The sequence below is a fragment of the Symphodus melops genome, assembly GCF_947650265.1.
Source record: "Symphodus melops genome assembly, chromosome: 21".
Lineage (NCBI taxonomy): Eukaryota > Metazoa > Chordata > Actinopteri > Labriformes > Labridae > Symphodus > Symphodus melops.
In genome coordinates, this window is record NC_136711.1 from 11,880,023 (window position 1) to 11,903,836 (window position 23,814).

The 23,814-nt window shown below is 39.6% G+C and overlaps 1 protein-coding gene across 2 annotated transcripts in view; it reads right to left on the minus strand.

The window, feature by feature from the left end:
• The window catches only part of gfra1b (gdnf family receptor alpha 1b), a 74,433-nt gene that overhangs the window by 16,976 nt on the left and 33,643 nt on the right, over positions 1 to 23,814 (minus strand). The window contains exons 1-3 of one of the 2 annotated variants that reach the window (XM_079333912.1): positions 8,947 to 9,468; positions 8,272 to 8,580; positions 7,477 to 7,560 (exon numbers count right to left, since the gene is read on the minus strand). In XM_079333912.1, the coding sequence (XP_079190038.1) occupies positions 7,477 to 7,560; positions 8,272 to 8,580; positions 8,947 to 8,986 (433 nt within the window). In that variant the 5' untranslated portion in view covers positions 8,987 to 9,468. Of the gene's footprint in view, positions 1 to 7,476; positions 7,561 to 8,271; positions 8,581 to 8,946; positions 9,469 to 23,814 lie in introns of those variants that run through there. The other variant, XM_079333913.1, reaches the window with a different exon arrangement.

The following is a 23,814-nucleotide window of genomic DNA, read 5'->3' on the forward strand; positions in this document are numbered from 1 at the left end:
TGCCAAACACCAGTGGTTAGCTTGTGCTAGCGTGATGTAGCTTGCAGCGTCAGTACAAGCCCAGGTGGAGGGGCCCAGTTTGAATGTTGTTGACAGCCTTCAATGGACAATGCTTCAGACTCCACCTCTAATGTTACATTTCACAACAAGAACTGTGTGCTTGTCTCTGAACTCCTCTGTCGAAATAAAAAAAAGTCAAATCAACACAAAAGTTGTTTTGTGTGAGAATAATACTTTAAATAAACCCCAAACATATCACTTACATAAATCAGCCTAACGCTCTTTAATTTCAACTTTCATGTGGTTTTATTTGAATGAGCCTGCTGTACATAACAAGTATTCCTAAATGACTGCTAAACATATCTCATAAAACACACGTACAGTCTCAACAAACACCCAATCTTTGCTAAAAAGCCTTCTCAAATGTCAAGCCCTGAGCAAGGGCACCATGTCGCCATTGATGAAGACCAAATAACAAGACAGTGGAGCACACACTGGAATCTGACACTTTGACCTCCAATAGGTTGAAACCAAAGACGTTTTGAAAAACCTATGGGGGTTAAATATGACTATCAATGAGAAGGCTAATTATTGCTTCCTGGGAAGCTTTGCAAATTAGTACTGGGAGAACTTTTATTGTAAAGCTGCCAATATGTTCAGGTATTGAATGCCCTTTATGCTAAGGAAGGTTAAGTATTGTGTTTTTACAATTTTTTTCTTTTACTTTATGTAGGATGAATGTGATGTGTAAAGCACTTTGAATTGCCTTGTTGTTGAAATGTGCTATATAAATAAAGCCTAGCCTTGCCATGGTTTACACCATGTTTACTATCAGGGACATTATTGAGAACCGCATGAACCTCATTTATCTGATTGTTCAATCCTACGTGTGCTCCATATACAGGCATCGATTCAGCTATCATCTTTGAAACAAAGAACAACAGGAGCAGAATTTCCTGGTCCACTACCATTAACATGGAGGATAGTGAGGTCAGAAATGTTAGAGCTGGTACTAAAAACTGCATGAAACACCCCCTTAATCTGTGTTTCAAAATCCTTCTTTACAGTCTCAACAAAGAAAAACGGATCAAATGAGTCGCTCCACCAAATCTCAAGCCATCTGGAGGACATGTGCATTTAAAGCTCATGAAATAAGCAGATCAATCAAGATCTCCAGTATTTTCCGTGCGGTGCAAAAATCATGTAAAATTTAATCTATGGAGTATCAATAAGTGATAGGTGATTTGTGTTTCAGACCCTTTTGGCTGTTTAATTCTGTTCAGTGAAAAACAACGTTTAGTCTTTTTTTTAGTTAGGACCTTTGTTAATCATGATGGTAATGGTAATTGGTTGTCCATTAGTGATGAATCCTTACATTTGAGCCTCTTGTAACATCTGCCCTTAGTATGAATCAGTAGTCTTTTAAGAAGATGATTCATTCTTTTACACTGAAAACATTGGAGGCTGATTTCTTTTTTTCTTTTTCTTTTTTTTTACTAATTCTGCATTATTTTATTTCCCTCTGAATTCACTTTGTTAAAAAAAAAACAACAACCTTTAATTGTTCAGTCTCTGTATTCTGTAGGTGATTGTCCAAAAAACCTCCTTCACAATGTGTCACTGCTTTATTTAATCCAAAGTTATCCTTCCACTAAGTGCCCTCTTTGTCATCCAATAATGGAAAGAAAACTGTAGTGGTCACTGCCCAATCTTTTCATGGCACCCTGCCTTCTATCAGGCTCTCTGCCAGCATCACTAAATCCCCGCCATCGTCTCCATATTTATGAGCGGACCCAAGACCCATTTATTAAGAGCAGCTATGTAATTAGCTAAATCTCACTTTGCTGCAAACAGACCGGCAATCCCTTTCTTTTATTTGATCCTCCAGACAGTGGTTCATCAAAACAGCACCATCTGCATCACCAGTGCCTGCCATACTACACTGATAATACACAACAAAAATACCTGCTGACAAGGCAACAGTTCCATCATTGATGGATGGCGGCCTGAGGAAGTTGCTCAAGTGTTCAGAGTTGAACATTTGGTTCAACAGTCACGAAGGGGCGGGGAGACATTTCTTATGCCTCACCATGTCTTGAGTTCACATCTTCCGATCTGACGCACTGATAGTGAAGATAAGTTGAAGTTTGATTTATTTCAGGCCAGCAGTTCAGCTCAGTGGTTCAAGTGTGGTTGGAGGCCATAAACATAGTAGGTTTTAGGACGTGCCACAGTTTCCAGGGATTCAATTCCAACACTCTGCCCTCTTCTGCTTATCATCCACTACTCTGTCCTCCTCCCAATGTTTACTTTCTCTCTGCTGTCTAGTCAAATTAGAAGTCGTTTTTTTTTAGGTAAAATGGTTGGCTCTACTTTAAGACTTCGGGATGTGGACGATGGAGCACGAGATGTGCTGTGCTTGAACATCTTGATGTAGTGACGGATGCTGTCGAAATAAATGGAAGTTATATTTCCTTTGAAGCATTTGTAGTTGAACCAGCCATCCATTAGTTACAGTCTACCACTTTTCACTGTAAGGGTTTGGGGGGGGGGAGGGGGGGGGGGGAGGGGGAGGGGGGGGGGGGTGGCTGGAGCCAATCCCAGCTGTCATTGTTTGAGAGGTGGGGTACACCCAGGAGGGGTTGCCAGCCACACTCACATCTACACCTACGGGCAGTTTTCGAGTCATCAATCGACCTAAAGAGCTTGTTGTTGTTAGACTGTGTGATAACCCGTGGAGAACATGCTCCACACAGAAAGCTTCTTGCATGAAGGGGATTCAAACCAGAAACCTTGTTACTGTCATGTAGCAGCGCTTATCACTGCACCAACATGCATCGCCTATAACCCTGAACCTGTGTTTTTAAAAGCTGTGAAAATCAATTTGAGCAAGGTATGTAAACTCTGACGTTGACAAATTCCTTAATAATTGTGAGTGACACTGTTCTGTTGCTGTCGTAGCATTGGCATGCGTGCGAGGTGATTTTGTGGGCAGCGTCTCACACGGTATGAGTGATTATGTGTTTTGCGTATTTACCTGCCCTCACATCAAATATTTCCACGCCTGACTAACAACATTACCCCACGTCAACTACAGCCCACAGCACTTTATTTACATGTCTCAAAGACATCACTCATGGTACAGCTTGTCATGGGCACAGCCATCACGTAAACTCATCTCCTTGAGGAGTTTCTGTTCCCTAAGCCGCTTTACTGAGTCATCGTCTTCCTCCAAGACGCACACAGTGTCAGGTAGAGTGCTCGTCGACATGCGAGGGACTGCGGGTGTGTGTGTGTTCTTGACAAATAGCGTGACCATATGAGCACAGTGACATTCACTCACGGGGTTGCTTATGCAAAAGACTTCCTGCAAAGCTTGCCGTGTTGTTGCAAAAAAACCGAAACTTTTCACTCAACTCACAGCTCAACATTTTCGGGCCTACCACCTCATCACACCCGCACTCCTAACGATGAAAATGGGAATCCCGGTTTGGCATCCAGGTATCGTGATCAAATCAAATCGGCACAACAACATATTGTCCCAGCCCTAGAATCCAGCCAGCATGTTTGTAATAACAGGGTCCTGATCCTTCACAGTCAAGAGTGAGCCCTTGACTTGTACCGGTATGATAGTGGAATAGAATTGTAAATATACCTGTATGCCTGCTGAAATACTGTTTTGGCTGAATTTAGTCTAGTGATGGACGTACTCCTGAACTACTGAGAGGCAATTTTCTAAAAAAAAAAAAAAAAATTGTAATATTCTTTTTTTTGTTTTAGACTTTCTGATGACACTTTGGTTTCAACACATTTCTGTTGAGTTGTTCTCAGGTGAACATGTTCTGTCGTACACATGCTTGTTAATTGAAAGGCTATGGCGTTGTTTGTTTGACTTTGTAGTTTTAATATTTGATTACTCAACAGATCAGTGACACTAATCCCAATCTGATGGCTGTTATTGTCTTCAGAGCTCATTCTGGTCAATCTAGTTGGAATAGTGTTGTTCTGCTGTTACAGAGGGGCATAAGAGTGAAAACAAAGGAGAAATGCCTGCAGATGATCGGCAGACATGGCTGAAAGCAGTCTAGTGTAAAAAGGATCAACAGATTAAAAGTGTTTCTTCTGCTCATGGCCACTTTGATGTTCTTCTGCAGCAGTTTGCTCATAGATGCACGTTCACATCAGCGAGGCCAGGGGGGCAGAGGACAAGGAGTACAGAGAATGAATAGGTTGCTTCAGGCTACGAGACCTACTGAATTATTCTCGAAGTGCTTGCAATGGAAAATCATCATGCCAAGCTTCATCTCCTCTTCTGCGGCTTGATTCTCTGCAAGACTACTGATGAGCTCTGCCGGGGGAGGGAGGGGAAGGGAAATTAAACTGGGCGCAGTAGTCGAGCCAGTCATAGTAAAAAAAATTCCCTGAGAGTGGCTGCTTACATGCAAGTCGAAGAACAAACTTGAAGGCTTTTGAAAAACTTCAGAAGTTTGAATTTCTGAAACTGAAAACAATTTGACATGGAATAAAAGAAACCTTCATTTGACACCTGCAGCTGCATTCGGTTCAAACCAATAAGCAAACCACCTCCTTGAGTCAGGGGAACAAAATGATAGATGCTAATTGTTTTTTTCTTCTACAGAAGCACATTCCTTTATGAAAAAATATTGCACTTCTTAATTTATGAATATTCCCTGCATTCTGAGTATTCTCTCATTGACTATTTTTTTTCAATCCGAAACATGACTAGATAATTTTTCTGATGATACAATGTGCTTCAATCATTAAACAAAACAATATATGGGCAGAAAAATTTAAATGCATTCTGAAAACACTTACAGAACAATTACAGTTGAACTTAAAGCTTCTGAAACCTGCGGCTCATTTCCTGCATGTCATTCCCAATCTCTCACCCTGGTTTCCTACTCTATCCTCTGTCCTACAAAATAAAAGCTCAGGTCCAAAAATACATTTTTAAAAACTTTTTTTTTTTTGACGAGTTTGGATTGGTTGAAGCAGGAATCCTAACTTTTTGGGATTAAAAAAAAAAACAATCAACAAACTGTAAGAACATTTGGAAGAACAGTGGCGTTTTATAAAGACTTAATTATTGACAGCAGCTTTGTTTTACTTTTTGTTAAAGGCAGTGTGGTTGTCCCACAGCTCCTCAGTCTGCATACTAGCATTTAATTGCATTTCTGAAAGGCACTTGTTCATTGATTTATAAATGACGCAGCATTTAATTTAAGCTGTTCCTCAGGACTAAATTCTGGCACTTATTGGCTTGGCTGTCTCGCCTTGCAGTTGTAATTCATTATGTAATAAATACATCTCATGTGACGCTTTCTGTAGAAGCCGTAAATCAAGACAAAAGATTGAACGAAGGTTGTACTTAAAACCGTGAGGAGTCATACCATAGTTAGTCTAGTTTGAAAGAGGGGCACAAGGACCACCAGCCAGGGGAGATTTTGGTTTGAATGAAATACTTTGACATCTGTTGAATCAATCATCATCATATAGCACAACAGTTGGTTAAAATTCAGCAATTTGATTTAATGAGGTATTCCATTGACACTGGTTTTGTTTATCTTTCTGCTTTATGTATTCAGTTATACATTTATCAGTCTTCTGTACTGTTTGTTTAGGACTAAATGTCTCTGAGGAACCAGGAGAAACTTTTGATGTCTTTTTTTTTTAAATCTAATGTGGCATTAAACACCATATGTTCATTTGGCTGCTACATTTAAAAAAAAAGACTTTGAATGCTGGAGTTTTAATGCTAATTAGCTTATATTAGCAAATTCAAGATGGTAACAACCTGACGTTAGCATTTAGCTTAAAACCTCACTGTGCTGCACAGAAGTACTTGAAACAAGTCATGGCTATAGAAAAGTTAGACTAGTGTAAGAACATGCACAGTTATAACTTCAATTACTCTGGAACAAAATGAATGTGGGTGAAGAATTGAAACTAGCAAGTTTGCAAGTAAACTGCTGGATATCTATGAAAAGATGTCATCTGATAATATCATTGGATCTAAAAGGGATAGAATAACGAGCATTGATCGTCAGGCATTCACACCGGTAAGCATCATGTGTTGAAGTCACCCCTGGGATGTGAGTATGTATCCTATACAGGCTCACGTGTATGTTATTTTACACTGCGGATGGCCTAAAGCCTGGCTTAGCCGCAGACAGGGATGAGGTCACTTATGGCGAATGGATTCCTGATACCCAACCCATTAAGTGATTTACTTTTCTTGGAGCCCCTTCGGCTGTTTACACACTGTTATGTATTCAACTGGCTACTCAGCTCGAGCTGCATTCCAACGCATGACCATAGTTGATTTCTTTTCATAAAAAAAGCACAAAAAGTTAAGCTCGAATGTCTCCATGTTTTGAGCCACTGACTTTGATAAATGAGCATATTAGCAGCAGATTAGATTTAAATGGGCTTTCTCTTAATAAAGATAAAAACGTGTCACATTTGTTCGGTTGGATGTTCTGTCTCATCTGAGCCACATCAAGCAAAGGATCTTGTAGTTAAAAAGCAAATGAACATTTCAAGACACCTTTTAATAAAGCCTGTTTAGTTTCCCCATGTCTGAAATCCTCATTAATCCTTCAACAGATTTGAAATTTAAATTTTCCTCCAAATCTTCTTAGTCCTGCATGGCTACACTTACCTCTGCACTACATTCAAACTACTCATGTACAAGACAGAATTCCAAATCTTAATGAATTCTTCCAACCTTCATTTGAAATACAGCTCAGCATTATGTCATCCAATGTGGAGCCGAGCCACTGGGAGAGCTAAGTGGATTCAATCACAGCTGGAGCCAAGGAGAGAGAGAGAGAGGGAGGGGATGAAATGACAATTTTTCCACTGAAATGGTTGCTTGCCATTGGTGCAAATGCCCAAAGAGCCCAAGTGTGAGTGTTTTTGAGCTCAACAGATAGGTGTATGCTCCAAGATCCAGCAGACATCTGAGGACACGAACAACAAACACTGAGCAACATCTCTTCTCTACTTTCCCCCCCCTTTTTTTTCATTTCAAGCGTTCAATCTTGCAAACTCAAACAACACAGGCTCCACTCTAAAATTATAATTAGTTTTAAAACTAGCACATAAATGCTACTTGCAGCATGTGACAGTGGGAAAAAAAGCAGACCTCTCATCACTGCTTAGAGAGCCGAAAGTGAAACACACTAAACGACTCTGCTTTGTGTATGCTTGGGTCACAGTGGCAGATAAAAGCTTTTGTGATGGATAATGGGTGTTGAAAGCTGCAGCCTGAAACCAGACGGCGATAGAAAAAGAGCGGTTGTCAAACAGTGACAGATACGCAGCAGTGATGTGGCGACTTAAGCTGGGTTTAAGGCACAAACAGAGAAATAAATGGCTCTGAGTAGACCGTTACTTAACATTGCAAACTGTCCAAACTTTAAGCAGAGAAATGTAAAAAAACCAGACACTTACCAGCTATGATGGGGGCCAGGCGGAAGATATCTGAGAGGCGACTATTGACTGGCTCATATGGAGAGTATTCCAGCAAATCATTAGCTGTATGGAGGGAGAAGACATTCAACTAAAGGTCTTTCATTTTTAGTGGAAACATGCAGCATATAGAGAGTTAGAATTCATTTAGCAGAGGCCATTTTTGCCTAAAAGAGATGAAAACCATATCCTTAGAAATGACTCATGTATGAGTTGGCATTTCATAAATATGAAATAGTTGTCATGTAGGCTAAGTGAAGAATGACAAATACAGCTATATTCCTGTACCCTTTGCATACCCTAAAAAAATCAGGTAGTAGTGGGTGATAATAGTCAACCAAAAAGACTGGAAGAAAGCATACTGGTGGAGAAACACTTTTTTAAACTAATTGAAAACTAATCTATTAACATTACATTCTCTTCTAGTAAGGCACTATTGGGTTTTTTATTGTTGCATAAACATATGCCTTCAACCATTGGATTGGTTTGATTATACTGCAATGTCATACTCACTGGCTCACTCACCAATACACCAGACCTGATAGCTGATCGTGACAGGCTTCCCATGATCAAACTTTAGAGAATATTGGACACTCATTCTGATACCAATGTATCTGACATAAATCAACATTGTTGATATTTTCTCAAAACTACAATGATCCCTATCTTCCAATAACATAAATAACCTATAACAGGTTCATACACCTACTTTTTCAATGGGTTTATTAACGTCTTGGGCTTGTAATATTATATAGTTTGCTGTGACTGGGTGCATACCCTGTAAACTCTGGAATATGCTCCAGAAGATCCTGAGGCAGTTCTTCTCCTTCTTCATGCCTCTCCTACACCTGCAGTTGTTCAGCGTGCTCTGCTTCATGGCGTCTATAGCGCTGCGACACTCGCCCTGCGCCTCGGTGCCGGTCACCGCGCTGAAGTTGCTCTCCCTCCCCGCCACGCACTGCCTCATGGTCCGGTATTTGGTGCTGCAGCTGTACTCCTTCAGACATTGTTCACTGGCCTTCACGCAGTCCAGACGAGGGGAGCGGGAGGGAGAGGTGCTGTCACCCCTCAAGGTGAACACGGAGTCTGGGAAAGGAGGAAGTCGGATACATTAGTGAGCATGATGGAAACTAATTTGTCGACAATGTGTTACGCACAACAACAGGCTAACGTTCAGTCAGCTGTAATAATATAATTATGACAGCTAGTGTAATGTTTCAAATGAATACATGAAGATGCATTGGGAATTAGTAAAACTTTCTGATTGTGTGAAATTGTGCCTAACCAATTAGTAACAAATAAAACAAATCAACAGCTTTTTTTTTTTTTTTTTTTTTAAGGTGTGCACCTTTCTCCACTGCCTCATGCTGAAACAGGTGCAATTTAAAAAAAATAAAAAAATTAACATTGTAGCTTTGACATAACAATTCAAAAGATACAAGTGTCACTTACCCGGGAAGGACAGGATAAAAACAAAAGTTATTAAAATCATGGCGCTTTAAGGAAGATAAACGGGTCTTTTCGGGGATTCAGAGAAAATGTCAAGCGAACTTCACAGACATCCGCTGTCCTTCTGCTGGCATGTGGAGTGAGACGTGTGGAAGCATCCTGTGCATCCAACAGGGAACATCGTAAGTCTCCACATGAGTCCAGCAGTGATAGACCAAACCGTGCGAGCCTCCCACCGGAGTTATGGATTGTATTGTTTGACGGTCATGAAATACAAGTGAGACACATTTCCACTCCTCTGTGCTGCTGCTCCGTCACTCGGACAGCACCGGGTGTGGCACATCCAAAACTTTACAGGCGCATTAAAAACCTTCAGACCTACCTAATAAATATTTAATTTACTTCAAAATGTCCATCAAAGGTGCGAAGAGAGTTTTTAAAAAAATAGCATCCCATAAACTGTGAGAATACATTCCGTTTCCCAGGTGCAAAGACAATAAAAAAACACCGCCGTTTGATCGGGACTGTTCTCCACTCTGATCCAACAATGAACCGCTCGAGGTGCAGCGCGTGCGAGGGCGTGACGTCATGCAGCTACACATGCAATCACACTAAAGACCTCTACAACCAGACTGCTCACAAACAGTCATGACAAACTGATCCCCAGCAGCGAGCAGGTAACAGCTGAAAGAACATTTCAGCAGAATACATTTCACTGATTAACTCAGTGGGAAATTCACATTTCTAATAACTTTTGCATATTTATGTAAACTAAAGGCCCTGCATCAGGAGAAGCTATCATTAGATATCTTCCTCCCAACCAGCAGTCAAATTGCAGCAATTTTTAAGTGTCTCAGTATCTCTCTTAAGGCATCCTCCTCTCAGCACAGCTCTTCAATGCATATAAACTAATATTAGTGTACATGCAGCAGTTTAATGTATATGTATGGTTAGCCAGCGACTGTCTTTTGCAGCTTTCAAGGTAGTTCAATCCCTCACATTATAGTATGACATGACAGTCAATTTGGGAAGAATCCAACTCATATTGCGTCTTTATCTGAAATTACATCCAAAAAGTAATAACTGTTGACAGAACTTTTTCCATCAAAGTTTGTTTTTCCAAGTTGAATGGTGAGAGCAGTGAGAGAAATGAGACAGCAGCACTCAGTCCATTACGGTGACCTGGGACCTTGAGCTTTAATGTACAGGCAGTCTGCTCCAAAGAGGCCAATAAAAACAGTGCCACTTTTTACTTCAAGTATTATTGTTTAATTAAACTCATGTACAAATGTTCTTGTTTTGTACTCAGAAGTTGTAGACTTTACTTTGTGTCTCAGAAAGTTACTGTTTTCTTCTTCCTGGTATGAATTCTGATTCGTTCACTTGTGGACAAATTTATTTTCAGTGTGATGTGAAATTATTTAACTAAAAAATATTAATAATTAATTTAACTAATTTATTTAACAGCTGTTGACTTTCTCTACCAACCCTACATGGCAAAACACTGATGCTGCTCCGTCAGACGTATAGACTCATAGGCTGTAATTATTAATAGACAAAGCCTGAGTGTCATCAGCCATCTGTTACAACAGGGGGCTCTGGAGGCTCATGCTGGAAATAATTTCTTGTTTTCAATTACTTGAATTTGCAGGCACAATTAATTGCACAAATACTTTGGCGAGTGGCACCGTTTCAGTAGTTGTAGATTTTTCAAGCTTCAGTATGTGTCACACTATTAATCATAAAAACAACTTAGACTAAATCGTATTAAATTGTATCCTATTGAACAGTTTCAGAGTATTGAATGACAGTCTTAATACCATGTGTGATAACATTGTTTAAAAACATTTGAAGTTCTAAAAAATGAAAACAAGAGTTCATATTAGCTTTAACTGAGTTATAATCAGGAGAATTTACCTCAAAATGAGAGGGAGTGCTGATGTATGATATTAACCTTTCTATTCTTCAGTATGTTTTTCTCCCTCTTTTTTGATGATATTGCGATATTCCGTTGAACTACATGTACCATGTACATGTTATAGCGTCACATAGCAGTCTCTGTTGCTTTGCCTCAGAGACATGACGTAAAAGTCTGTGTGAAAAGATGGATAACGACACCATAAACGTACATAAGCACTAGATGACTTACTCTTGCTGTTAGTCAATGGGGAGCGACCTCAAAAAGTGGCGGCCATCTTACTACAGGCAGCTGACCCTGCTCATTACGTTGATGTTAATGGTACACAATTTTACAATGGTTTGATTCGTTATAAACGTCAGAGACATACTTGTCAAGTATATGGTTGGATATGTATGTTCCTGCATACTCTGGGCATAATTTTAACCATGGTCTTTCATAAATATGAAGCAGATAGCTAAAGCAATGGCCACACACAAGGCAGCCATATTAAATCATTATTTATATATAAAACATTTAATTGTTACATTAGTAACTTAGTATAATTATAACTAAATACATAACAGTGAAATATAGCCTACATATTTATTTTAGATATAAACATCAGTATCATGTTACCTCTATGTATCCCCCTTCTATGAACTAGGAGTTGTTTAGAGATGAGGCTTCAAGGTTTTTTTATTTTGTATTTAGAGGTAAAGACCACATAAACGCAATACAGGATAATACAAAATCTGCACCCAAACAAAGAAGAAAACAACACCCAGATCAAACCTGTAAGACATAACTGGCCCACCAGCAATAAAATCCAACCCAGCAAATTTTTTATTTTCACTTCTTCTTGAACATTAGTTTCCTCATTTATGGAATCCCTTTTTATGTAGTTGTGAAAAGTTACTGAAAAAAAAGTCTTTGAAATTTGTTTTTAAAACATTATAAAAGCTAAACGATTTTTGGGACTGTATCCTGAAAAAGATTAACTCAATTAAAAACAAAAGGTAGATCAATAGATAGTTAAATAATTACTAATAGAGCCCGTGGCCCCCAGGTGTCCAGTTGCAACAACACTCAAAAACAGACAAACACACACAGCAGGGGGAAGTGAGGGGGATGGAACCATAGACACATGGGTGGATTCAATTCACAGAGATATTGAATATTGTACAATCCATTCCCTGAGGGGGTTTTTTTGGTATCCAACCACACTAACCAGCGTGTTTCTGGTCATGGTCCATATTCTCTTGCCAACTCCCTAAAGTAAACAAAAAAGAACAGCTGAAACATGTAGACAAGATATAGGTTATAGATATGGCTGAGGTAAAATGTCTGGGGCAACTTTGTAATGTAGCTACAAGGTGTACCCACAGGAGCTTCGTCTCTAAGCCAAGTTAGACGGCTAATAAATACAACAACATCCAAAAAGACAGTAATTTAGACAAAAAATGAGGTTGTCGTAAAAAAATTGGTTTCGTCGGAGCCTTTAAAAAATTCTTGTTAGTTGTTTTAGCCTTGATAACTTGCATGAGTAGGCGGGACACGACTATGTTGCACAATTGAATTGTGTTTCGAAAGCAAAAGCTGAAATTTCAATATGTACAAGCATCCTGTGTCGCACCTACGAATAATAAGGTTTGTAATGGGGCAAACCGTTTGTAAATCCGTCAACATTTCATGGAGTTAAAGTTTTTTTTGTTTTGTTTGTTTAAGCTTGTTTAAGTAGCTGATGACTCACTTTCATCAGCTACTGTAGAATGCAGGATCGCAGTTGCCTGTGGTAAGATGGCCGCCGTTGAGCTATGCTGGCGAAATCCTGCTTGTGTCATCTAGTGTTTATATATTTATGTCTTTGCAAGAAAGACTCTCTACCACTGTACACTACTGAGAAGTTACTGGTCTCAATTTCCCCCTAGGTTTTTTACGTGTTTTATGTTTCAGTTTTTCAAATGCTGGTTAATGTGTTAAACTAACCGACGAGGAGACAAGCCCAAAATTTTCTTCTACAGAATTTAATAAATAAAAAAAGAAGAAAACAGAAAGGAGGACGTTTGTGGATGAATGCAATTAGACCACCAGCATCCCCTGACATCCTGACATCAAAAATAGTATTGATAAAATCGTGATATTCCTGCTTTTAACTCAAATTAGAACACCACAGCTAATACAATCCTGATACTATTGCTAGCTAATGCTATCTAGCTAATCTTAACTAATTAGCACTCACCAATGCTCGAATAATACAATTTACGATACTAGATTCACGATACGATTTATTTTACCTAATGAAACTGAAGACAAATTATGACTCCTTTAATTTTTTCATGAAAACACCATTGCACCTTGAAATCTCTTTGGCTCTTACACTTCTTTGGGTGAGTGAAGCTACAAATGTGCTTGTTAGTATGGTTTGGCCTCCACAGCTGCCATGACAACGCCTGCTTTATACAACCAACTGACTCTGCTCTACAGCTGCTGATGCTCACGACATTTCTGCAATATGTTTTTCAGACTATCAATGTGAACCATGACACTTTTTGAATCGATTTTTAACTACCTCACGATTAATCTTTACACAATAATGAATCATTTGGTATGGTATCCAAAGTTGGAAAAAGTACCTGGAAACTGGTGGTTAAAAGCATTTCTTCTGTTTTCCGTAGAGTCATTTTATTTCTCACCAATTTAGCTCTGTTTGGGTGTGACAGTGAGTCCATTTTTTGGGATGAGTGAATTTATGTCCAATAATTAAAGACCAACGTCTTGTTGTTCTTGTAAGAATTGCCTTAAACTTCAGAGAATGAAATAACCCCCCCCCCCCCCCAAAAAAAAGCAAAACAAACAAAAAGAAAAAAATTCCAACAAAAGTGGCCGTGAGAACTGAATCAAACCAAAAAACCCAAGTCTGCACTGAACCATGGCCTGCCTATAGTTGTCCCTAATATTTACGTAGCGTTAGCTAGACTTTAGTTTCATTTAGACTAATATACAAAAAAATACAAACTTTGTCTCAAAGATTCTAGTCTGACGAACAATTTCCAACAAACTCAATCGATTTGAGCGTTTGGGCTAGAGTTGGTTTCATTAGAATCATAATAAAAACGTATCTTTCTAAATGAATTTCTTCATTTACACTTACACTTAGTAAAAGCTATAATAAAATACATTAGTGCACATAGTGTACAGACTACCAGCTATAGGACAGTGTTTGGAGGCTCAGTATCTCATGAACTATACACAGCTCTTGTACTGTCCCAATAAAGTGTTAGTCTTGTGCACTTCAGTTGAATTGTTAACCACATGGCCATTTGTCATCTCTAATGAAGTGTTTAGAGATTATTGGATGGGCCCTTGTAAATGCACCGAGCTATTAGAACAATAAGTCAATATTTCTTTGCAGAGCTTAAGCTCTACAAGTGCTTAGACTCAGAGACAGTTCTAATCATTAAATATGTATTTGATACACAGAGGGCTTGTTAAAAGGATATAAGGCATCAATAAAATCTTTGGCACATTTCAAAAGTGGAAGGTTTTTAATTAATTGAGCACGTGTGATAAAGTAAACATGAAATGTCTAAGCATGCAATATTGATATGATTTACCTTCTATAATACTTATTCATCCATGGGAAATTTCTAAAGCTTAAGGATGTGATTGATTGCTGTTGGTCGTGGAAGCAGTCTGTTTAGTTTCTATTGACAGCAGCTAATGTTGTATTTCCTGCATATGATATATCCTACTTAAACAAATGAAAAATCTATACAGCATTATCAACAGAAAGAGGCTTGAGCTGCGGGGTCCCTCGTTCATTCACGCCAGGACTCTTTATTACCATGAAAAAGCTCTCTCTCAGCATTATCCATCTCCTCTGCTCTATGGTGATCATTCATTCAACTCGTCCCCCAACAACACCGAAGCCTCCGCCACACAGGAACACCCGCAAGATGAGATTTATTAGGCGGTAATCGATAATATTGTATATCACAGGATCAACACTAACCAATTACCAGGTCCCCAGGCTGGTCTCTGCACCTCTGACAGGAAGCTGTAACTCATTCCATGTTGAAAGGATTCATTTCCTGACAACAGGACGGTCAGTCAAAAGAAAACTTTTTTTATAGTATCAAATACTCCCCACCAAAGCTAGGTTCTAGCATCTATATCCTGTAGATCTTAATGGGTAAGTCAATAAATGTCAACTGAGACAAAACATATTGCTTCCTATTCGATCTTTGTTTGACTACTGTCAAACAAAGATTGGTTTTACCAACCATCGAGCTCAAACTATTTCCTGTTAAAGCTCCATGGATGTAAGGATTTGCATGATTTAGCAGATTTGTCTTTGACATTTTGTTCGGGTAAAAGGAAGCCATTAAAATACCTAAGGTTCATTGTTACTGTCTGAACAATTGGTCAGCTTGGTTGGTTATTTGGTCACATTTGTTAACCTTGAGACATGGGGACTTATCAAACCTCTCCTGCTGCATAATCCACTCTAACATCCATCGACAAAACCATACGTTTGCCAGTTTGTCTACATGTGAAATTATCCAAACATACAAATCTAAATGGTCGTGTATTGTGGTAATGAATATGAATGAATACAATCTGTGTGTTTGGCTTGTGTTTTGGCTCATTATTGTGTCGTGAGTGTCGGGAACTAATGAACATATGGATGGACAATATGTGAGCTCATTCTTTCTTTTTTTTTGCCAAAATTTAACAAATGAGAAAAAGGACAATGGATGAGCTGTTTGCAGTAATCAATGTGTTGATGTGTCCAGATCAAGTTAGAACTTTGTGTTCGGAAACAAAGTACACACAGTAAACCACAAAGAATATATATCACACAATTTCTAAGTTGAGTTAAAGTTAACTTTTCTGTTTGGCTGTTAATCTGACTTTTGTCGAAGACATTCAGCCATATCAGATGCAAATTACAAGGTTGAGATTGTTGTAATTGGTTTCTGTGTTTACATGGTACTTTGTGATAACTATCCAAACATACTACATACAACATACTACCCAAAAGAACGGCTAAATCTAAGAAAGTGTCTTTTCTTTCTTCAATGACATAACCATATATCTTCATGTCATACCACAACTCCAACCTCTCCAATCCTAAAGCTTTCTATCTGATAGAACAATTAGATTCTGCCTCTCTTATTAGACTGCCATCGTGAATAGATTTCAGACATCTGAATGTGGAAGCACATGTACATTCTGTAAAGCAAAACATGATTTGTCCTTTTTCTTTTATGTCGTTATGACCGTCATCACTTTCATATGATGAATACTTTTGGACTTAAAGTAACTCTGACGTGTCAGTTCCTGAGCTTTGGGAGAAACTGGAGGGACTGCGCTTGTTAGAGAAAGAGAGGCTACAGTACCATCTAGTGGAACACGTAATCCCACACCTTCTGAATCATGACCTGAGAAAGATGCATGTTTGATCTTTATCTCATTATTTGATATGCTCTAAGGGGAATTTTTTTAATGCAGTTTTGGCTCAAGCCGATCCCAACTATAATTAAGTGCTCTTAACATCTAAAATAAAGACAATATAATACTGAAGGGATCTGGTAAGTGAAAAAAAGACATAAAAACATCATTTGATTTTAGCTACCCTCTTCCTTTAGATTAATTTTGTTAAATTTATTTCCTCTGAACAGAGAAAAAAAAAAGAGCTGGCTCAGATCTGGAATCTAAACTCATCACAGATTGTAAAACTGACCTCTTTCCACTCACTGTTTACCTGCTGTCACTGCGATCTTCTTCGTCGTCTTCGCTCATCTTGCCCTCTCTTTGTCTCTACTGTTTGTGTCACAGATTAAATCTGTTAGTCACTGTATCTGTCAGTGCTGAGTCACTGGCTGCGCAGTGAACCCCTGTGGGACCCAGCAACTCCATCGTACCCTCCTCCTGCCATCTACAGAGAGACACACTCAGCACATTAACTGAGACAAAGCTGCTCTGTTTAACTTTCCTTTCTTTTTTCTCTCACTGAGGTACTCCAGTTGATAACAAGGAACGACAATGAAATTATACAAAAAGAAGTCTTTGCTTTTATTGAAATAACTTCTTAGTCAGTATAGAAAGTTGAAGCATTGGACAAAGAACTGCTGACAGTAAAACTCACTTTCTTTTCCTTGATCAGCCGTTTATCTGAACTCATGTGAATCAAGAACAAATTCAGGCTAGAAAATCCATTGTCACTATGAGAAATGATGATCCGATAAGATTTGGGGAGCATGTCACTGCATTTATTTGCATATCAGGCATGCACGTAGTAAAAAAAAAAAAAAGAAAGAAAGAAGAAGAAAAAAATAGGCAGATTTGCTCGCCTCATTGTTACCTCACAGCTTCACTTAAGCAGGTCAGTGTGGTTGGGATTAGCGTCAGAGAAAGGTGACCAAATGAATGGGAATCACAAGATTTGCTGTAGTGGGCAAAGTTGAGCTGATCAGTCTAGACAGAACAAGATGAGACGTGTCCTAGAGCTCGAAAACCTCTCTCTCTTCTTTCCTCTATGACCCAGAAAAAAAGGATGAATAGGAACTGTGATTCCTGCTGTGCTAGTAATGAAGGGTAGATGATACGAGTTGCACTTGTCTCACTTATCAGTGCCTGAGGAAGGATATGAAATGTGTGATAAACCATGGGGAAAAAAATCCACAAAGTGTGAGTAAAAGTGCATTACTAAAGCTGGCAGTTTGAGGTGAATGTGCGTTTATTTTTACATGTAGATCTCCTGTCCGGTGTGAGAAATAGCATGGGCGAGTACACTGCATTTTCCTCAGTGGCACGCATTCATTTTTGATGAAGTTACAAATAAAGACTTCGCTTTTTCCTGAATACCTCTTTACCTGCACTCAGGTCACTTTCTGGAGGAGAGAAATGGCCGTGAACAGAGCTACAGAAGTAAATATCTGTTTTGAGCATTTTTCAGAGTTATCTTGTCTCTTGACTATACGCTGTTCTGTACGAGCTCAATTTAATGTGTCACTAGGACAATGTTCACTCAATTATTTAAAGGTTTTGTAGCAGGATGGAGATTTGTTCACCAGCAGGTGGGAGATTCCGTGGCGGGGTTCTTTTTATAAAATAACCGATAAAAAATGTATTTGAGAAGGTTTTTCCAGGTTACATTTGATCTTAAAAGCTTTTTTTTCCACACACCCACTATCTCATAATTTAATAGAGCTTGCTCTATGATTTATTTCAGTTATGGAACACTGGTCACCCTTAGGCAACTGTTAGTCAAGTATATTTTATCGTTTTAATAGAATTCAGTTTTTATCTGCTTGTTATGAAAGCCGTAATAAAAAAAATTGACTAACTTAATGAAGAACTTACCCTTAAGGATTTTTTCAGGTTGAACTTCATTTGAGAGTCTCTTTCAGCCTATTATTTCAGCAATGTTTAATAATTCTGAAATACAAAAAAAAAAGAATAAAAAACAATAAACAACAAAAAACATATCAAATCATGTATTATGATCAAATGCAAGCAAATAATCCACAAATTTACATTACTCGTATTTAACAGTTGTTGTATGTCCAGACCAGAAGGGGGCAGTGTTGTTCCACAATTTTGAGCAATGTAAAGCCTGCATTTCATAACCCCAGCAGCGGAGACTATCTTAAAAATAGTGCTGAGTGTTGTTCTGCCATTGTCTCATCAGCCTCAGATTCTCCTGGAAAATGGAGCCATCATGGAACCATCTCACAAGCTTTGAGCAGCATTTTTCTGACGCCTTTTTGTGCTAAGCCGAATTGACAGTGGAGGTGTCGGAGCCGGTCATGTGGAACACTTAATTCTTCCTCTTCCTCTCTCTCTCTTTTTTGTACCCTAAGCCTTGTATTTATGCTTTTCCCTTTTAACTCGTACGCACAGACAGTGTGTGGGCAGAGTCCTGGAGGAGCAGCACTACCAGGCTTCATTATCATAGAGCAGCACCATGCATGCACTGCTGCTTCACAGTTATATCAGACTCTTTTATGTTAATTTTAAGATATGTCCAGGTCCAGGTTGAGCTTTAGCAATGCTGCTATTGTTTTATTGTTGTTACAGTCGGCAAATACCCTGCAGAGCTTTAGTCTGGCTCTACCTTGCAATTTTTTTTTTTTTTGTTGGACAGACACCCTCCAACGTCGCTTTACCCTTCCTGTCTGATGCCTGAGATGTTTTGGCCTGCAGTAGGTTTTTAAGTGAGCAAGACATATTTAGGCTTGTTAAAAACCTTGCTTGCATCTTGTAGAGCAATTATAACAAGCTGCTAGCGGTTGCTCCCATTTGGGATGCTTCCAAAGTAGTTATATAAGATGGTATTTTCAGGGGATTGCATATCATTTCACTCGGGTAGTGCAATATTTAAAGATCCTGTTCCTATTAGTTAATTAATAATCTATGGATAACAATGTAGTAAGGCTACCTTAAAAAAAGATAGATTGCAGAACGAATACTGTAATGTATTCATGGAGGATGGGTTAGCACATAGAAAAACAACAAATAGTGCAAATTTGAATTATTAAACACCCTGTCAGCTCTCCGTTTTTTGCATTCCGACAATAATACAAGACCACAAACACAATGTCCTTTCATGTTGACATTAGTAATTACCCAGTTTATTCAAAGCTACCGCTAGTTTTTGATCAACGTGACAAAAACGGCAGCCAAATATGAATGTAAAAAGCAGTCTGACACTAAATACCTGATCCATTATGAGTCTTTAGAGTTTGTTTCTGTATGTAAAAATTAACAAAACTAATAATGTCTTTTAAACCTATCATTAAACCTTCAGTGTTTATTATGCATTTAAACCTAACTGTGCGGATGGATTTGCTTAATGTACACCATTTCCATTCTGTACCTTCTTTCCTGACAAGATGAGTTTAATCTTAATACACCTTCCAGTATATATAAAGACACCGTATTTGATCCTGTAGTGGGATTATATTGCACTTAGAATTGTGATCATGTACCAAATTGTGCTACTTCTGTGCATGCAGCTTGAATACTGGGCTCGGCTTTTGTCTGTTTTCCTTTAGCATCCTTTTGCCCTCGGTATCCGCGTTTGGTATTCCCCCCCACACTTCCAATTATCCTTGACGTGATAACACACTATAATGTGACACACAAGGGCAAGCGACTACTCTGTCGAGAAACAGATCTCCCCTGACCGACGCTCCCCCCCCTGTGTGTTGGTAAAGAAACTGTCTCGTACCACTCACTGAAGTCGTCATTAACCAGCAGATTTTCATATATCTGCATTATCATCACAGACAAACGCACACACAGGCCCGAAATAACTATTCATTAGGGTATATTGCAAGAGAGCCAGAAACTGACTACTCATGCAGTTCTGATAATAACCTATCACAGACTGTTTGATGTCTTTAAAGGCAGAAAAGTGAAGTGAGAAACTCCACCTGCATACAAACTAAATCCGACAGCATTATGTGCTGAGAGAAACAAAGCAAATCACTACACTGAGGGGAAAGGTGCACCCAAAATACAAGCATTTAGGGTGCGTCTAAAACGTCTTATTACAACTAGGGATGTGTGCAATTAGTCAGTTAAATGGGTTAATTGGCACCCTCGCCAGTCAGCACTAGAATTACTGGTCAGTTAAACTAATAATACATATTATACATAACAATGCAATTCAGACCTGTCAAATGCTATGTGTTTGTAAAGCAGCTGTCCACCAATAACAGGGGCTGTAGCTCCAATTAATGGCTACAACTATGCTATGTTGACGTAATGCTCTATACACCCAAATGGTATATGGTGAATGGATAGCATCTCTTTGGAGCAGTTTGGCAATATTTTGATCTATAAAATGGAAATAAAGTTGTATGTAGCCCGTCCAGGGTTATAGTAGCATATAAACCACTCAGCGAAAGCAAAACAACCACATTTACCTGCGAAGTGGATCGAAGGCTGGTAATGTTAGCTTTGCTATCATTAGCCACACTGGACAGGAAAATTAAGATTCTAGCTTTGGGAGGAAACATTGTGTTAAACTAAATGAAAGAAATTTGGGGTGGAGCTTTGACCCCACACACTAGGTTACCTGTCCATTTTGGTGCGGTCAAAGTTCTGAACAAAAAGTCATGTGGCGTAACTGGCATCAAGCATATTTTAAGTTACTTAGTAGCACCTGCAGACAGAGCAGTTCATCTTATCATTTTGTGGATAGCTTCCTCTGCATGTTTAAGTTGTATTTTGTAGATTAGAAAAAAAAAATTGTGCTCTTAACATTCAGATGTATCACTCATGTTTTTTGTGGTTAATATTAATTAAAGGTGTTTCACTTCTTTTGTCACAAGTGGCAACCTCCGGTATTGAACATTATAGCCAATGTGGAAGTGCAAAATCCTGCAGTTTGTCAAGTGTCCACTTGAGGCTGGCTTCAGAAAACACCAGAAGTCACATGCACATAACAGGCGAAAAAGCTGTTTTTACAGCATCAATTAATCTTTACAGTCAGGTACAAAAAAGCCAAAATAAGTAGATCTGATTACCTATTGTCATCACTGGCACACACTTTTTAAAGCGTCCCTGTTTTGATTTTGAAGACGATACGTGTTATCCATACTATAAATGACCTGACTGACAGGTGAGCGTAATATAAAGGTTTGTCAAGAGGCTTAAAACTTGCGAGGTAAAAATACATAAGATTTGATAAGCAAGTGGTTTGTAGACTTAACCTATCCAAACAGCAACCTTTTTATCAATGTACCCATTTTTGAAATACTCTGGGAGCTATGAGGATGTGCTGCCTGTTATTGACGGTAATGTTGGAAACACTCCAGTGTGTCATATTAAAGAAAAAGGGACAAGTAGCCGAATTGGTTGTACGGTTTGTTGACCCCTGGGATACTAGACAATGAAAAACACGGAACAATCTGTGTTCTAGCACATGCTGAGACCAACATATCTAGGCAACCACAGTAATTCTACCCATAGTGATCAAGCACCTGCCATTTATTGTACACATGAGTGTACATCAGTGACATACTGTACCTGTTTAAGACAACAAGCTGCAAGCAATAGCAGACTCTTACTGCTCCCGTCAAGCCTTCACTACAGCACTCGCCTTGAGCTCTATCTACAAATGAACAAACACATTGATTTACCAGGTAGAGTAAAGTCTGGCTCTGCTTCCCACTTCAGCAACCAATTTCCACATCACACTCGATCCTGTGCAGCAGCAACATAGCTCTGCTGCCTCACACACGGCTGAAAGTGTTTTTAACCCTGGTTTTCATCTGAGGAGCACCTTTTGTTTTTAGAAGCACGGTGATTCAACAAAAGGATTTAAATGAGGAAAAAAACCAAAACAAAACTTTGTTGGGATTATCTAAAAACGGTGCAATGCTGGACTCTGGCCAGGCAGCAGTAGAAGCTTCTCTAATTGAAATGAGGTAAACATGCCCAGACGAGGCTCTCTGAGGGAATGTTGGTTTAAATCCTGAAAATAGCCTCTCCAGAAACTGTAGGATTGTTGATGGGGGGGTTAACCTTTCAAATAAAAATAGGCTTTAAAAATGTCTCCATTAAATGTCTCTTATCATAACTGAGCACTTCCTTGGGAATGGGAAAAAAAAACGTTCAGTGAAGTCTTGTGCCTGAAATCACAGTTACTCCTGAAGGGTTTTGTCATGCTCTAAGGTTACTCAACGAAGCTGCAGACCAAGTATTGTAACAATGCAAAAGATATTCAGATGTCATTCTTCTCAGAAAAAGGGAACACTTCTACAAGACGTTTAACAGACAAATGAGATACAATTACCACTTAAAGATTTGTTCACAATCATCAGGGCATATTCCGTTTAAGCCCCGACTGCACTGTTTTTAAGATGTTGAAGACTTTTTACTTACCCCGGTTCAGGGACCACAGGATCTCGTCTCTGCTTTTTGCAGATGATGTGGTCTTGTTGGCTCCATCGAACCCGGACCCCCAGCGCGCACTGGGGCGGTTCGCTACCGAGTGTGAGGCGGCTGGGATGAGGATCAGCACCTCTAAATCTGAGGCCATGGTTCTCGACCGGAAAAAGGTGGTTTGCCCCTTTCGGGTCGGTGGGGAGTCCCTGCCCCAGGTGGAGGAGTTTAAGTATCTCGGGGTCTTGTTCACGAGTGGGGGGAAGATGGAGCGTGAGATCGACAGACGGATCGGTGCGGCGTCTGCAGTCATGCGGTCGCTGTACCGGTCCGTCGTGGTGAAGAAGGAGCTAAGCCGAAAGGCGAAGCTCTCGATTTACCGGTCGATCTTCGTTCCTACCCTCACCTATGGTCATGAGCTTTGGGTCATGACCGAAAGAACGAGATCTCAGATACAAGCGGACGAAATGGGCTTCCTCCGTAGGGTGGCTGGGCGCACCCTTAGAGATAGGGTGAGGAGCTCGGTCACCAGGGAGGAGCTCGGAGTAGAGCCGTTACTCCTTCACATCGAGAGGAGTCAGTTGAGGTGGTTCGGGCATCTGGTCCGGATGCCCCCTGGACGCCACCCTAGGGAGGTGTTCCGGGCATGTCCCTCCGGGAGGAGGCCTCGGGGTAGACCCAGGACACGCTGGAGAGACTATGTCTCTCGGCTGGCTTGGGAACACCTCGGGGTCCCACCGGAAGAGCTGGAGGAGGTGTCTGGGGTGAGGGAAGTCTGGGTGTCTCTGCTTAGACTGCTGCCCCCGCTACCCGGCCCCGGATAAGCGGCAGAAAATGGATGGAATGGATGGATGAAGACTTTTTAAAACATGCTTTATTCCCTGATTGAGTCCTGAAAAGGTTTCAACAAACCCTCCAGGCCCTGATCTGAAATTGTTCATTTGGAATAGAAAGCCATATTTGAATGCTGAATGTTGAGTGTAATTGGCACACAAACAGTTTGAAAATGTACAAAGTCCATGAAATGAACAACCTCAGCAACCCTCGATGCTCCATAGTTCTTTCTTTCA